This window comes from Triturus cristatus, chromosome 9, assembly GCF_964204655.1.
Source record: "Triturus cristatus chromosome 9, aTriCri1.1, whole genome shotgun sequence".
NCBI lineage: Eukaryota > Metazoa > Chordata > Amphibia > Caudata > Salamandridae > Triturus > Triturus cristatus.
Genome location: NC_140592.1, coordinates 792,600,862 through 792,617,063, shown reverse-complemented (window position 1 = coordinate 792,617,063; position 16,202 = coordinate 792,600,862). Strand labels below are relative to the sequence as shown.

Here is a 16,202-nt window from a genome sequence, read left to right as displayed (position 1 = left end):
CTACATATTGGCCCGATAAGCAAACATATTACCAGCAATAATGCCTGCCAGCAGTTCACAAAAGGATTCCTCGCTGGTGTTACAAGATTTACTACTGCAGATATCTCCACCACGAGTGCGGAGATATCTGCAGTAGTAAATCCCCAGCAAAGGGTGGGAAGTGGGTGTTACAAGGCGCTGCTAGCTTTGCACATTTCTGAATTCTCACAGACATGTATGTATGAGCACAACTTTCCACTCTGGAAACGGTCAGAAATTAACTCTGGCCATTACTTATATTCCTAGATGAGAAGGAAAATGGATCACCCACCAATTTGTTGGGGATATATGTGGGAAGTTTCTCCTTCACTATGAAAAATGTTTTTGCTGTGGGGCAAAAAAAATGTTCATTGCACAGCAGCCTTCATTCTCCCGGTGCTTCAATCTATGGAAGGTAGATTTCTGCAGAGTGCAATTATCAACCAAGTAGCATTTCTGAAACCTAGTTCAACTTTTCAGGTGTACTTCTAGGAATGTTTGTGAACTGCAAAAAAATGTAAAAGTATATTCAGCACTGTATGTAAATCTCCTTCTGTATTTTTACATTTCTGTTTTGATTCAGACCGGAATGTTCAAATCAAAACTCAAAGTTGCAGAAAGCAATTTGCTGTTTACTAAAAAACCTAAGTCGCGTGAAAGTGTCATACATGGTGATGGGGTGTTTGGCGGGTACGCCTTGAAGTAACATTAGATGCATTAGGAATCTGTGCTGATTTTTGTTACAAAAAGGAAGAAAAGTTTAATTTCAACTTGCATAGGACACATTTGAATTTTCACTAATACCACGAATGAAAACAGTGCTACTAATACTACTACCAATATCACACCCCTACCAAAACCACCACTAAAATACCAATGATACTTAGACAGAATATTGGAAACAGAAATATCGTGGGGAAAAATATTGTGTCATGCTGTTAAAGGACAAAAATATTGTGAAGGTAAGTTTCTATAGGTAAGTAAAGTTTTACTGATATAACTCCAAATCGGTGTACCTTGACAATATATATATCTTCAAGGTACATAGCTGTGGAGTTAAGAATTGAAAATGTATGCTTACCTATTTGTATTTTCTCAATTTTTTGGTACATAAAATTTCTGACACAATTTTATGCCCACACAATATTTCTATTTCCGTTATTCTGTCAGTGATCCATACCAATACCACCATCATCAACAAGATCACACCAACAGCACTAATATTACCACCCCTGGTACCACAAATATCACTACCACTAATATGGCCTCCACCTATACCACAATTATCACCAACACTGTCTCCAAGCATTGGCAAATCCAATAAGACTGACTGTATTGTGCTATCACGGGGAAATACATTTCTGCATGCTTATGTGTGCACATGTTGTCACATTAAAGTCAGACCTATTTGCTTTGCCAGTGCTTGTTATTCTTCACGCTGTACCCTAAAGTATTTTCTTCTCTTTCATCCCTGCTACATAAAATATGATGGTAGATATCATCTACTGACACCAGCCGCAGTATCATATCTGTGTGAATGATACCAAGATGTAGCTTAAAGTAAACCAAAACTAGGAGCCCTTTACGTTTACCCAGCACCTGCCTGAGATCAGGTTATGTATAATACCTGTATTTTTAAGGTAAAACGTTTACAATTATATTATACTTAATATAATATACAGATACAGCTAGCACTTTCAGATTGGGAAACAAATTAATTGTCCAGTCAATGCTAGCACTTTTAGAAAATAATTAATCTATTGTTTATGTAAATCTTTAATAAAAGAGTAAAACTGAAGTTTTCTGAGAACCATCCGGCCTCCGCCTTATGTGGGATAAAATAAGCTATCGATTTGTTTTGTTGTAAACTGCAGAAGATGATGGTGTTTGTCCTTCTTTAATGGCTTCTATGTTGCATGATGGGAGTAGTGTGAGCAAACGGGTCCTTGGATTCAGAGACTTTTTTAGAGTTCAGTTGTTTTTTTGTGGCCCTGCGTGGGTCCCAACATTAGAGGTAGTCCCTGATGATCAAAAGTAGTCTTTGCTACAAAAGTGTTGGATGCTCACAATGAGCATGCAGATGGTAGACCAGGTATGGCGAGGGTAGTTCCTGTGTAGGATACTGGCAAAAGGAGTCCTGATCTAGAGGGACACTTGCAGCACTCAGCAGGTATGGGGATGCAGCAGTCCTACTCAAGTAGGGGCTATCAAATGGAGTTAAGGTCGCCTGGGTCATTGCAGAGGAAAGGACCTAGCCAGCTCCTAATAAAGCAAGCAGTTCACACTGAGGTGTCTTGAGATCTTCTCTCGGTATCAGCCTCTGGTTGAAGATGAGAAGTTACTTATTGATTGAACTGTATTTGTGGTTTTCTACAGAGTGGACAAAACCCAAAATGGGAGGCAGAGCACTTTACAAAAAGCTAAAGTTACTTTAAGCGTTGAAGGTCAACAATTTTACTTTGAACATTTTCTGAATAACGTTATAAACATGTTCGCAGTCAATAAAGCAGGTTATTAGAGAGCGTGGCTTTTGGGTGGTAGAAGCTCCCCAGCATGAGAATTGGGGATCTCAGATGGTTTAACAAGGGCCTTGGTTGACAGCCCAAGGAGGTAAAATGGGAAAATGATGTTGGAAGAGTAAGATTTCCATTTCTGTCCTGAAAGATTTTGGGCACCTTAATAAGCACCTGAGGTCACAGGGCCACAAAACACCGTTGCACTCAGCCCCACAGTACAAGTGGACAGGATCACCGAGGAACACACATACAGAAGAGGCTCCAAAGGGGCACCTGTGTCTACTAACCTGAAAGCAATGTGCTACCCAAAGATCAGGGCTGGACTGGCCATAGTGGGCACCAGGTGTTTCCCAGGTGGGCAGCAAAGATGGGGGCCGGTTTTGGACCCCTGGGGGCTTGTTTTTGTTACCGGGGGCCGGTTTTGCAGCAAAGCTGCAATATCAGCCCCCTGTAACAAAAGTAGCTGCAGTGTTTTCCACGCCCGCCACTGCTCTCACCTGGCCCCCGTGTCCCCCTGCGGCCAGCCCGACTCAATTGCCAGGGCCGGTTTGCGTTCCCAGTCCAGCCCTGCCAAAGATCAGGCTACAAACTTTCAATAGGGCCTCACACCTAGAGGGCATGTGGCTGCCCTTGATGCCGTAGGTGATCAACAAACTGCCCTCAAGCTGGGTGGCACCAACTACAGCAAGAGATGGAAGCAGAAATGCTCCAGCACAGCCCAGCACAGTGGCCACTAGCAGCAAGTAGTATTGCTTGCACAATACTGTTCTCATCTGAAGTCCTTAGGGTGGTTGTTCTACCATAAAGCAGGAATTTAGGGGAGATGCAAGTAACCACCGACCCTTCCTCCCCCGAAAAAGGTAATCTGAGCCCAAGGAGTCCAGTGTAACATAAGAATACATTATCTGTGCTGGCCCCATATACATCTTCCTCTTTTCTGTTCAAAAGAATTTAATTCACCCTATGGACCATCAGCTGATATACTGTGATGTTAAAGGCATTACAATCATATCCTCTATGAAGCCTTAATGGCAACTACTGGTCACAAAAGCTTTTGGAGTATCTAAGTTGATACCCACACCACACGTCAGTACCTCAGGTAACTACCCTGTGCACCATACTGAAGGAAATCATGACTAATGGCTCCAACATAGGGACTATGGGCATTTCTCCCTCAGAACGGACATTGGAAATTAGATCATTGAGAACTAATGTAGCCCCCTTCAACAACAGAGTCACTAGTACTGAAAAACATTTGGATGACATAGACAACCATGTTAACAACAATCCTAAATGGGGTCAAAACACATGGCAGATTCACAAAAAACTTGTTGACTTGTAGGACTTGTAGGATCAGTCATATCATGACAGTCTACAACTCTATGAGATAATGGAGAAGCTCGAGAAAGATAACGTAAAGATTTACCCAGCCACACTCATACCAAAATGCCTGAACATTGATTCGCGCCTCCACTGGTATTTTAGCTGGTACACAAGATTAGACCAAGGAACACAACAAAAGAGGCAGCCATGCCCTACAATACCATCCTTCCTAAATGACAAACAAGTGTGATAGGTGGCAAGACTGGAACCTTCACACTAGACTAGACGGTCACCCTATCGCTAAAACAGCAGATTTTCCCTCCTAAATCAACATGAAAAGGAAGGCTTTACTGGACTGGAGATCATGATTCTGCAAAATGAGACATAAAATATTGTCTTCTAGAACACTATACAATGTGGAGTACCACAAATGGCAAATCATATGAATAAACTAGACCCGATGAATTTGAGACGTTCTTAGCCTTGAATAAATAGATATGGAAATCTCCACCAAAATCCACAGATAGAAAAAGAGCATCACCCATCAGAATGGAAACTCAGGTTGCAGCAGCAATAAGAACACAGGAAGTTCCAAGGGCACTCAAAGACAGAGGGCCTGAACCAAGTGCTAGAGGCTCTTCAACAGGACAAAAGAAAATGTAATTGAACCTTACGTCCAAACAGACTGATGCAGCTCTTTTGCAAGAAACTCACCTGTCAGCCAAAGAGTCAGAAAAACTGAAAAGAGGTTGAGTTGAACTGGTCATATTTAGAAGTAAAGTGACACTTGCACTCGCTCCAAACACAATATTGTAACCTCCATTGAACTATGCAGCAGCAATAGCCAGTTCATATTTGTCTTTGCTTATTTTAGATTCTGATAAAGTGAGGCTTGTTAATACATTCAGAAGGGTGCAGTTTAGGATCTTCTCACCCAAACCTAAGCCTTGCTCTAGACTCACCTTACAAAATCCTTCTGACCCACCATTATTAAACAGTTGAGAATACCCCTTTTCTTCTGAGAGGGACAATTCAGAATGTTTTATATCTAGTTAAATAATTTTTGTTAAATAAACTCGAGTTTCTACTTAAACTGCCGAATAAACTTGAACAAACACCCAAATATTTATGAAATCTATAGCTCTTAAACTCTAGGATTTTTCAGTTTTTCCCAGTAGCACAAGCATTCGTGGATGAAAGCATTCTCAGCGAAAAGTGTTATAATCTTTTTTTTTTTTTATTGAAATCCTTTTTCGGTCAGTGGTCCTCCAACAAGTTAAACCACTATCTCGTCCAGTTCCGGAAATTAACTCCACGAAGTGAGGCACTTCCCAGTCATTCAATATTAAAAGTATGTTAGAAATGGGGGTGTCTAGTTAGCAGAGGTATGCCCCTTGTCCAAGTAGGGACCCTTTCTGCTAGTCAGAGAGCATATGCACTTTAGCACTGATCGGCAGTGGTAAAGTGCCCAGAGTCCTATAGCCAACGAAAACAGGGTCAGAAAAATAGGAGGCAAAAGGCAAAATATTTGGGGATAAACCTGCAAAAAAAGACAGTCTAACAGGTCATAAGTCACATATATTAACCAAAGGCAATATAATACTTATTCAGAAAAGGTTTAGAAGATACCTATAAAAGCATTCATATTTAGTGTCGCAAAATCGAAATGGCAATTGTCTATGGCATACCAGTGTTATATGGTTGTAAATGCGATAAAACTTCATCAGCACTTACTGGAGTATGGAAGCAGCAACACAGCTGAGTGAGGAATGGGTGGTTCTTTGCAAGTGCAAGGATTTGTTTCTCAGTCATGGTGCATTCTACATCATCATCTTGCAGAATTACATCTTTTTTTAACACTTTCACAGCGTATAAATCTCCTGTGTTTTTTGATTTCGCGAGCATCACCTAAATCAGAGATGAAAGAAGAAGTCACCATGGAACAAATATTAATCAGTGAGAATACCACTACGCTATTCAGAAAGATATAGAGCACCTTGTTGCAATTCACATTATGAAATTATGCCATCAGTTAATTTCACATGTGCTTAATAGCCTCATTAAAATGCCATCAATTAATTTCACATGTGCTTAATAGCCTCATTAAAATGTACAACATTCCTTAAAGAAAGCTTTTGTCACCCAGCATCCTCCTCCTCCCACGCTTTCCTTGAGACCATTTTTCAATCTCTTGAGGTCTACACAAGTAGATATGTTTTATAGATGTTTGAGAAAAACAGGTACCTCTAGTTGCCATGGTGATCAGACTCTACTCCAGGCCATCTAGAGTCACATTGAAGCAGTCAAATGGCACCTGTCACATGAGATGATACAGGCGTCATTACAGTATCACTGGAAGCAGTGTTGATAAGAATCAGAGTGACTTGCAATGGGGTCAGAGAGCTGTGGTTTTCTGTGAATGTTGACGAAGGGGCCTAGTCACAGACTGCATTTTGTAGGACGTGGAGTAGTACTACAATAGAACTGCTCATGTACCGCAAAATACTAATCACTAACCTATTGGTTTTGCCAATGTTGTTTTGACTTAATTAGCTGCCACCAATATGAGCACATCTATAGGGGCCCTCTTGCAATGGGTTGTAAAAAAATACAAATGCATCAAAAGATGCTCATCATCAATGCATGTACATCAGTGGTGGTTATATTGAAATGCCTAAAAACTATCAATATTTCTTCAGGATTGCCAATCGGTGCTAAAATACATGTGCCACCATCATAACTTAACTTGAAAACTGTTTTCCTCATGACTGTGCCGATATTGGCAATCTTTTATTTTCTCAAAATAACTTTAATAGGGTATGAAAGTCTCAAATATCTAAAGTGCTTAAAAATTTGCAAACTTGAGTGATAATGACAGTATTCACAACAATTACAGGAAATGTGTGTACACTCCTAATCTGCAATGAACATCATGTCCTGAACGCCAGTTTCCATTAGTGCTATCTCTTGGTGGAATCTACGCATATACTTAAACTTTGTGAAAAAGACTTTAGGCAAATATATTTGGGATTTACCCAAATTGCCACATTCAAAGAGTTGAGCTCAATTTGGCCTGAAGTTTAATTTATCAAATTTGTGTTAATAGGGCTGCACCAAGTTCAAAGTAACTGAAAGTTGCAATTTATTGCTAATGAAACTCCAGGAAATACTTGACCTATTACTTCACAATTACTCCAGAGCTCACAATTCACTGTCATTTCGTGAAATTCGAAAACCAGTTAGCACTTGAGATATCAGTAATGTGCGATTGATGTAACTAAGCTATTGACCTCTCAGTGAATCCAATTTAGGCCGTAGTGACCAAAATAGCATCTGTATATCGGATATATCAGTACTGAAAAACAATGGTTTCAAAATGCACCTTGCTTCATTCCACTCTTTGTGGATATACGACTAGCACATGTTCCAGTGTTTTACAGTCTCACCTTAACCAAGTGTTTGTTGATTCCATTTGTATTAATGTCAAAATGTCCTGACCCATACCCTAGATATCTAATGTCACACACAAAAGGAATCTGTGCGTCAAAAGACATCCTAAAATTTACTTGAACAAGGTTTGCTGATGAAATTTCATAGAAAAAAATTTCGCTGACAAAAATATCAAAGAAAAGATATTGAAAACACACACATTGACTTTATATATTTTGGATGTAAAGTCAAAAATATCGGCAACAAAAATATGGACGATCACAAAATCAGCAAGAAATACATTGAATTGTAGATTATGCACTATATCAACTTTAAAACATATATTAACTTTTAAAATAACACTATATGTTAAAAACTATTTAAAATAAAAAAAATATCAAATTTGCATAACAATAAAAAATAAAAAATATCTACTTTTAAATAATTGCAAATAAACTATATTTAAAAATATGATTTAAACAAAAATAATAGAAATGATTAAAATGAATTATAATATTGAACACTGTAAATACATATATATATATATATATATACAATTTCAACATAAAAAACATAATAAAACAGTAGTTTAAAAAGTAACCACACATATATGTATATGTGATGTCGCTGACCGTGTCACAAGTGATGTAATATGTGAGGTCATAAGCAGTGCATTACAGGGTGTAAGATATAGTTTGCTCAGGTAACTATAACTGCTGAATTTCTATGGTTTTGTACCTGTGAAATCAGAGCCTAACTATAATATTCCTGTAACACTTGGTTTCTTTCAGTGAATTTCTAAGGTTTTTTAATGTTATCTCCTAACTATAACATCCTTGTAACCTTTGATTTTTTTCAGTAAATTTCTATGTTTTAAATTTTTTTTATTTCCTAACTGTAACATCGACCTTTGAGAGTGGTTGTCTGAGTGGCCGTAAAGATCGGTAAGTGGGCGTTTGAGTGGCTGTGTGGGTCGGTTACTGGGTGTGTTTAAGTGGCTGTATGGGTCTGTAAGTGGGTGTCTGAGTATCTATGTGGGTGTATGAGTCGCTATGTGAGTAGTTTTGAGGGTGTGTAAGTGGGTGTGTGAGTAGATTTGTGAGTCAGTGAGTGGGTGTGTAAGTGGCTGTACGGGTCTGTGAGTGACTGTATGGATCTGTAAGTGGATGTGTGAGTGGGTGTATGGGTGTGTGAGTGGGGGGTGAGTGGCTATGTGGGTGTGTGAGCGCCTGTATGGGTCTGTGAGTGGGTGTATGAGTGGTTTTGTGGGTGTGTAATTAGGTATGTGAGTGACTGTGTGGCTGTATGAGCAGGGGTGTGAGTGCCTGTGTGGGGCTGTGAGTGGATGTGAGCGTGGCTGAATGGGTGTGTGAGTGGGTGTCTGTGTGGGTGTGTCAGTAGCTGTGTGAATGACTGGGCCAGAACGAAACCTCAACTACCCCTTTATCCAACAAGAGTTCAGATTTTTGAATAAAAAGTCTACCCAACTCAAGTACTTTCTACTGGTTAATTAGTAAGTGCTACCTCGTTGAGTAAATGCCTAGTGCTTTTACTCCACTACAGTTGCGTAATGGACCACAGCGAAGTGTCTTCAGAAACCATTTGTGTGCATTTAATTTCAGCACTGACATTGTTCCACGTGCATCTTCATCCAGAGATCTGGGATAACATGAATCCTCCTCTAGAGAAGACACCACAACTACTAAGAGGTGAATCTCCACCAAACAAGGGTCGATCCTCTAACTATATAAAGTAAGCACTTCTTTGTTTGGTAGAGATGTCCTCATATTCTTAGGCCTCAAGAATGTGTCACCAGTATCGATGGGAAAGCGATGGGGGGCCATTTGGAAAACTGTCCATCATCCTGGTAAAAGGAGGGAAGACCTATGCATACTACTAAGGTGGACGGGGTGGGGCCAAATGAGCGGAGCTTCCAGGTGATTTTGCACATTTGCATGCTTGTAGTCATTTAAAGGGATAACCATGGACTCTGCTGTCACCAGGAGAAGACAAGAATTAACCCACTCTATCCTACGTGACCTGCTCCCACCCAGGGCACCCAGTATGCAGTGTTGGGGACCGTGGGGGGAGCCTCAATGCCCCCGCGGTCCCTGCTAGCTCCCAGCTCCCCACTTCCAGCATTCAAAAGCAATTCTTTTATATGTTTTCCTGCCTGCCTGACAGTGGCCAGGAAAACAAATGAAAAGTCAGCTCCCAGCTTGCTAGAGCAGTTTTCCTGCTCCCGCACACTGGCAGCAGACTTACTGTTTGCTCTCGCTTGGCAGGAGCAGTCAAAGCTCCCGACAAGTGACAACAAACTATGTCCCAAGGGTGGGCACCTCGGTATATAGGGAGCCGGCCCTTAGGGATGGTGGTCTCCTGAGCCATTAATGGCTCCAGGAGGTGGGCAACACATCCCCCCTCCCCTTTTAAAATTTGGCCAAGCCCCGGGGAGGTGGCCCGGGAGTGGGACCCACGTGGCTCCCTCCCTAACATTATGGCCGTGCCCAGGGAAGTGGTCGTCCCCGGGGCCAATAATGGCCCAGGAGCGGGGCCCTGTGGACACCACTACCAGGCCTAGGGGGTCAGGGTATTCCTACGTGGGCCCTTTTTCTTTTTTTACCTTTTTGTTTGGGACTTAACTGAGTTTGAGTGACAAATGGCTGTCAACACTTCCTGGTTGAAGAGCTGGCAGCAATTAGATCTCAGCATGCGATCTGTTGGATTGTTGAAAGCGCCACCCCTCTAGATATACAAATTTACCTTCCCTTCAATATCTTGGACAAGATTTCGCTGTCCGACAAATTTGGTGTAATTCCGTTTAGCAGTTCGGGCTGTAGTCGTGTCTAAAATCTCAACGGGAATTAACATTGTAAACCCACTTTTTTCATCCACCCCTTTTACTCGGCTACCACTTGATGAATCATCCCGAAACTTTCCATGCACAACTAGGCAAAGTGGTGCACTTATTTTGGAAAATTTCGTGAATATTCGCCAACCTGTAGTTAAGTTATAAGCAAGTCACAAAAGATTTTCTAATGGAAACTAGGTCTTAAACCATATATCTATAGATATATACATATATATAAATATATATAAAGGTTCCTATGGAAAATTGCATGGGAAAAACGTGTTTTGGGACCCCCATTTGTTCTCGGCCCCCACTTAACGAATCACCCCGAAACTTTCAGGATAGGAGCGGACTGGAGCGGCCCACGAGTTTTGAAAATTTCGCAAAGATTCATCGACCGGCGCCAAACTTGGAAATAGAATGTTGTGGATTTCCTATGGAAAATAGGTCCTAACTATAACTACCTCCTGGCGACCGCCAGTAGGAAATAGTTATAGATATAGATATATATAAATATATATCTATATATACATGTATCTATATATATATATATATATATATCACTGAAAAAACCAAAGGTTTCAGGGGCGTTATAGTTAGGAATTGGCATTTAAAAAACCTTAGAAATTCACTGAAAAAACCATAGGTTTCAGGGGCGTTATAGTTAGCTGGACATTTCCCTCGTACAAAACCCTAGAAATTCCCCTGTTATAGTTAGTTCAGCTAACTATAACTCGCGCCCCCGCAATGCACTGCTGATGATGTCTCATATTACATCACTCATGACATGGTCAGTGACATCACTCATGACATCACTGATGACATCTCAAATGACATCACTGATGACATCACTGATGACATCATCCATGTGATAAATTACTGCATCTTCTCACACCCTAATTTAACCTTTCATACACCAACTCAAAATTTCAGACGTCCATTCTCAAAACCATAGATACTCCAATACCAATAGCTACATACCCACTCATTAACTCTTAGGTCTATATACACCTCCACTCACTCACCTGTACAGTCACTCATACTTACAGTCACTCCGTACAAGACTATCATATGCATTTATACACCTATATAGACACTCACAGACCGCCAATCATCCATTGAGGTACTGACACAGCTAGTCAGTCGTGCAAGTAATTAAACACATTCCAATTTACTCACCTATACAGTTAAACACACTCAAGTTCACTTACTCATAAAAATAGTACCACATTCTTACGCTCTTATACAATCATTGATACAAGCACACACTCATCCATAGAGCCACTCTCACAATCACACACTCTCACATATACCCACTTATATACTCTTACACGCATATATACTGCCTTTCACATATGTAGTTAGTCACACATGTCCCACTGAGATATACATTCAGTCCCTAACACACCCATACATACACTCACCCAACCATACAGTTGATCACAGATGCACTCTTAAAACCATGCACCCATAGAATCACCCACTAACACATCTATGCATAGAGTCACACACACCCTACCCACACAAACACTCAGGCACCCATACAGATACTCAGACAACCAATCAATAACCCATATAGACACTCATATAGCTATTCATAAAACCATGCAGCCACTTATACACCTACACACAGACACATACAGACATTCACACAGTTTAGTCACTAGTCCACAGTAAGATACATTTAATGACTCACTTATAGAGTCAGTTACGCACCTAGAAAATCATCCATTCACACACTTGTACACCCACTCATTCTTCCATAGGCCTTTCACTATAAATATATAAAATATATTTAAACTTTACAGAAACACACAGTCACTGGATGACGTCATCAGTGATGTCATCAGTGATGTCATTTGAGATGTCATCAGGGATGTCATGAGTGATGTCACTGACCATGACATGAGTGATGTAATATGTGACGTCATCAGCAGTGCATTGCTGGGGCGCGAGTTATAGTTAGCTGAACTAACTATAACAGGGGAATTTCTAGGGTTTTGTGCGAGGGAAATGTCCAGCTAACTATAACGTCCCTGAAACCTATGGTTTTTTCAGTGAATTTCTAAGGTTTTTTAAATGCCAATTCCTAACTATAATGCCCCTGAAACCTTTGGTTTTTTCAGTGAATTTCAAAGGTTTTTTAAATGCCAATTCCTAACTATATCAGGCCTGAAACCTATGGTTTTTTTCAGTGAATTTCAAAGGTTTTTTAAATGCTAATTCCTAACTATATCAGGCCTGAAACCTATGTTTTTTTCAGTGAATTTCAAAGTTTTTGTAAATGACAATTTTTAATGTATTAATTGTTATACTGATTTTTTTGATACTGATTTACTACATTTTTTTAACTATTTATTTTTAGATATTTTTTTTTATTTACATCATAATTACATTATACATTACAATACAAAATATACTTTCTCAGAATGAATTACTTTAGTTTAAATAATAGGCAAATAGGCAACAGACTTTTAAGTACAGTAGTTGCAGTTGTTGCAATGGCCAACCCAATTTCAAACACAAAGCAACATTGAGCTCAATGTGAATTTCTAGTTAAATGCAATTAGTTACTTTATGGATTACATTTCTAACCACAGGACTGGATCCTAGATTCAGTCCTTGGACATCTCCTGTAAACAGTTGAGTAAAAGCGTTTTGGTTACAGTAGTTATTTTTAAGGAATATTATTGTATTTTAAAATTGTGAAACTTTTTCACATAGAATCACCAATGTTATCCTATGGCAGAAAATTCACTTAGCAGGTAAGTAGTGTTATCGTTACTTTTTCTTAAACAGTGGTGGATCTTGGATCCAGCACTGGCCAACCTCCTGTAAACAGTTGAAAGAATGTGTTTAAGTCATACAGACGATTTTTTAGGAATATTTTTTGTTTGTGAAAATAGACACAGAAAATTTTCTGCTGAAAACCATACAATGGATTCCTATGGAAGGAAATACAAGTTACTGGTAAGTACGCTTAGAATTACTTTTCAGAGTCAGTGCTGGGCTAAAAGATGCAGCACTGGGTTCTCTCCTGATTACAGGTGAGTAAATCGGAATTCGTAGTTCGGCTGATTTTAGAGGACTATTTGTACGTTTCAAAAATGGACACAGAAAAATTTCTGCTGAAAACCACACAATGGATTCCTATGGAAGGAAATACAAGTTACTGGTAAGTACGCTTAGAATTACCTTTCATGTTCAGTGCTGGGCTAAAAGATGCAGCCCTGGCTTCTCTCCTGATAACAGGTGAGTAAACCGGAATTCGTAGTTCGGCTGATTTTAGAGGAATATTTTTAGTTTGTGAAAATAGACACTTAGAAACTTTTCTGCTGAAAACCACACAATGGATTCCTATGGAAGGAAATACAAGTTACTGGTAATTACTTTTCAGAGTCAGTGCTGGGCTAAAAGATGCAGCCTAGGGTTCTCTCCTGATTACAGGTGAGTAAATCGGAATTCGTAGTTCGGCTGATTTTAGAGGAATCTTTGTACAATGGTGAAGGAAGGGGGCGGGGCCTGAGGGGATATGTGTGCAAACACGCCCTGTGGCGCGTTTTAAATTGGGGAATTAATTCCTCTTCAATCCTGAGGTCCCCTGGGGGCCAACTAGCCCACCAGGTACCTCCAGTATGCGCCAGGGGGCTGCATTGCAGAGAGGTGTTCAGAGGCCACGCCCCTTTTTACAACACTCTGCAACGCAGCTCTGTGGCGCTTAGTGGAGGTACCAGGTGGGCTAGTTGTCCCCTAGGGGACCTCTGGATTGAAGAGGAATGAATTCCCCAACTTAAAACGTGCCACAGGGCGTGTTTGCACAGCATCACCTCAGGCCCCGCCCCATACCTTTACCACTGTGCAAACGCACCCCGTGGCGCGTTTTAAGTTGGGAGATTAAGTCCCCTTGAATCCTGAGGTCCCCTGGCGGCCAACTAGCCCACCAGGTACCTCCAGTAAGTGCCATGGAGCTGCGTTGCAGAGAGGTTTAAAAAGGGGCGTGGCCTCATTACACCTCTCTGCAATGCAGCCCCCAGGCGCATACTGGAGGTTCCTGGTGGGCTAGTTGGCCCCCAGGCACACCCAGTATTGAAGGGGAATTTGTTCCCCCTCTGCAAACGCGCCAGGGGGCGCATTTGCAGAGTGATGAAAGGAGAGGGCGTGGCCTTCTCCCGATCCCGTTTTTTTTTTGTTTTGTCTTTTTACGAAGGGGGGCTGTGTAGCTCCCCTTCTTTTTCTTATTTTATGGCCCTGGGGACCCCATCCCCCAGGGCTTGCCCCATATATATATATTTTTTTAAACTGTGGAGGGGGGCCGCGTGGCCCCCCTCCCGAGGCCTTAATTTGCCCCGGGGACCCCATCCCCCGGGGCATGGCCTCCGTTGGGGACCGTGGGGGGGTCCCCAATCCCCCCACGGCCCCGCCGGCTCCCCGCCTCCTGCGGGAGCCGGCATTGCTTTTCCACATGGGGAGCAGCTAACATGCTGCTCCCCATGTGGAAAAGCAATCTGCTTTGCTATTTGGAAGAGAGAGCAGGTTTCCCTGCTCTCTCTTCCAAATAGCAAAGCAGTTTACAATGGCAGGGTGGGAGCCGCGAGGCTCCCGCCCTGCCATTGCAAACAGCAGTTTGCCGGAGCCGGCCCTGGGGGGAGGCGGTCCCCAGGGCCACGACTAGGCTCCAGGAGGGGGGCCGCGTGGCCCCCCTCCCACTTAAGTTAAAGCCCCGGGGGGTGGTGGTCCCCGGGGCTTGGGGGTCCGTATCGGACCCCCTACTTTAAATATGTAGTGCCCCGGGAGGTGGCAGTCTCCGGGGCGTGTGGGGGGGCTCGAGCACCCCACACAGGTTTTTTTTGGTTTTTTTTTTAAAACAAGCCCCGCGGGGTGGCGGTTCACGGGGCTGCGGGGTGGCCAGGAGCCCCCCGCATACATTAAGACAAGCCCCAGGGGGTGGGAGGCCCCTCTGGGCCCCCCATAACTATGAAAAATTGCCCCGGGACTTGGCCCCCCCGGGGGCTAATTGTAAACGAAGCGCCTTGTGGGACCCCCTGAGCAGGCCTAGGGGGTCAGGGTGTTTCTACCCTGCCCCCTTTTCGCGTTTTGCGATGTTTTTTTTGGGGCTTCTTGTGCCTCGGTTCTACCGAGGCACAAGATGGCTGCCAACACTTCCTGATCTGGAGTGTAGACAGCCAATTAGCATTCAGCTGGTGCACGGCAGGGTGCGCGCTGGGTGCGGGGAGGGTCCATGGATCCTCCCCGGAGATATATATATATATATACTTTTAACTGTAATTTTCTCAGGAACTACTGAACGGATTTACACGATTTAAGCAAAAGGCATGAGTTTGAACTGAGGACTACCTCTTTGCCAAATTTGGTATAATTCTGTTCAGCAGTTCGGGCTGTAACTGCGACAACAGGTCCTATGGGAAATTGTATGGGGAAAACGCGTTTTGGGACCCCCCTTTTTTCTCAGCCCCCGCTTGATGAGTCACCGCGAAACTTTCAGGGTAGGAGCGGAGCGGAGCTGGCCAAAAGTTTGGAAAATTTCGCGAAGATTCGTCAATCGGCGCCAGACTTATTGGGAATAGAATGTTGCGGATTTCCTATGGAAAATAGGTCCTAACTATAACTATCTACTGGCGACTGCCAATAGATAATAACAAATCCCAGGGACACTGTATTTTAGTCATGCAGGGGAGCCCACGGGGCACCCGTAGCCCCGAGGACCGCCACTTTCCTGGGCTATTTCCAAAATTAGTGCGGGAGAGGCTCTTACAGTCTCTCCTCCTGGGTGGGACCAGGGCAAATAGCTCAAGATTTGCACCGGAAATAGAATTAACCCAATCAGTTAAAATCAAGGTTGAGTTGGAGATTAATGCCTCGATGATGCTGCTAATCCTGTTTTGGGTGCAAACTCCTGTTTGTGCCTAAAAATGGATTAGGATGGGCAAGCAAATTAAGGGTGTTTGCTACCACGATTTGAGGCAGGTAAAACCTAGTGCAAATAATGTATGCAAATATCACAAATGAGCTGCTTCTATATGACGTAATGGGGAATAACCTGCTAA

The 16,202-nt window shown here is 42.2% G+C and overlaps 1 protein-coding gene across 1 annotated transcript in view; it reads right to left on the bottom strand.

Annotated features, from left to right (window-relative positions):
- PRKCH (protein kinase C eta) overlaps positions 1 to 16,202 on the bottom strand; it is a 536,393-nt gene that overhangs the window by 128,905 nt on the left and 391,286 nt on the right. Inside the window, exon 9 of the mRNA XM_085626180.1 lies at positions 5,592 to 5,765. Within this exon, the coding sequence (XP_085482306.1) occupies positions 5,592 to 5,765 (174 nt within the window). The remainder of the gene's footprint in view (positions 1 to 5,591; positions 5,766 to 16,202) is intronic.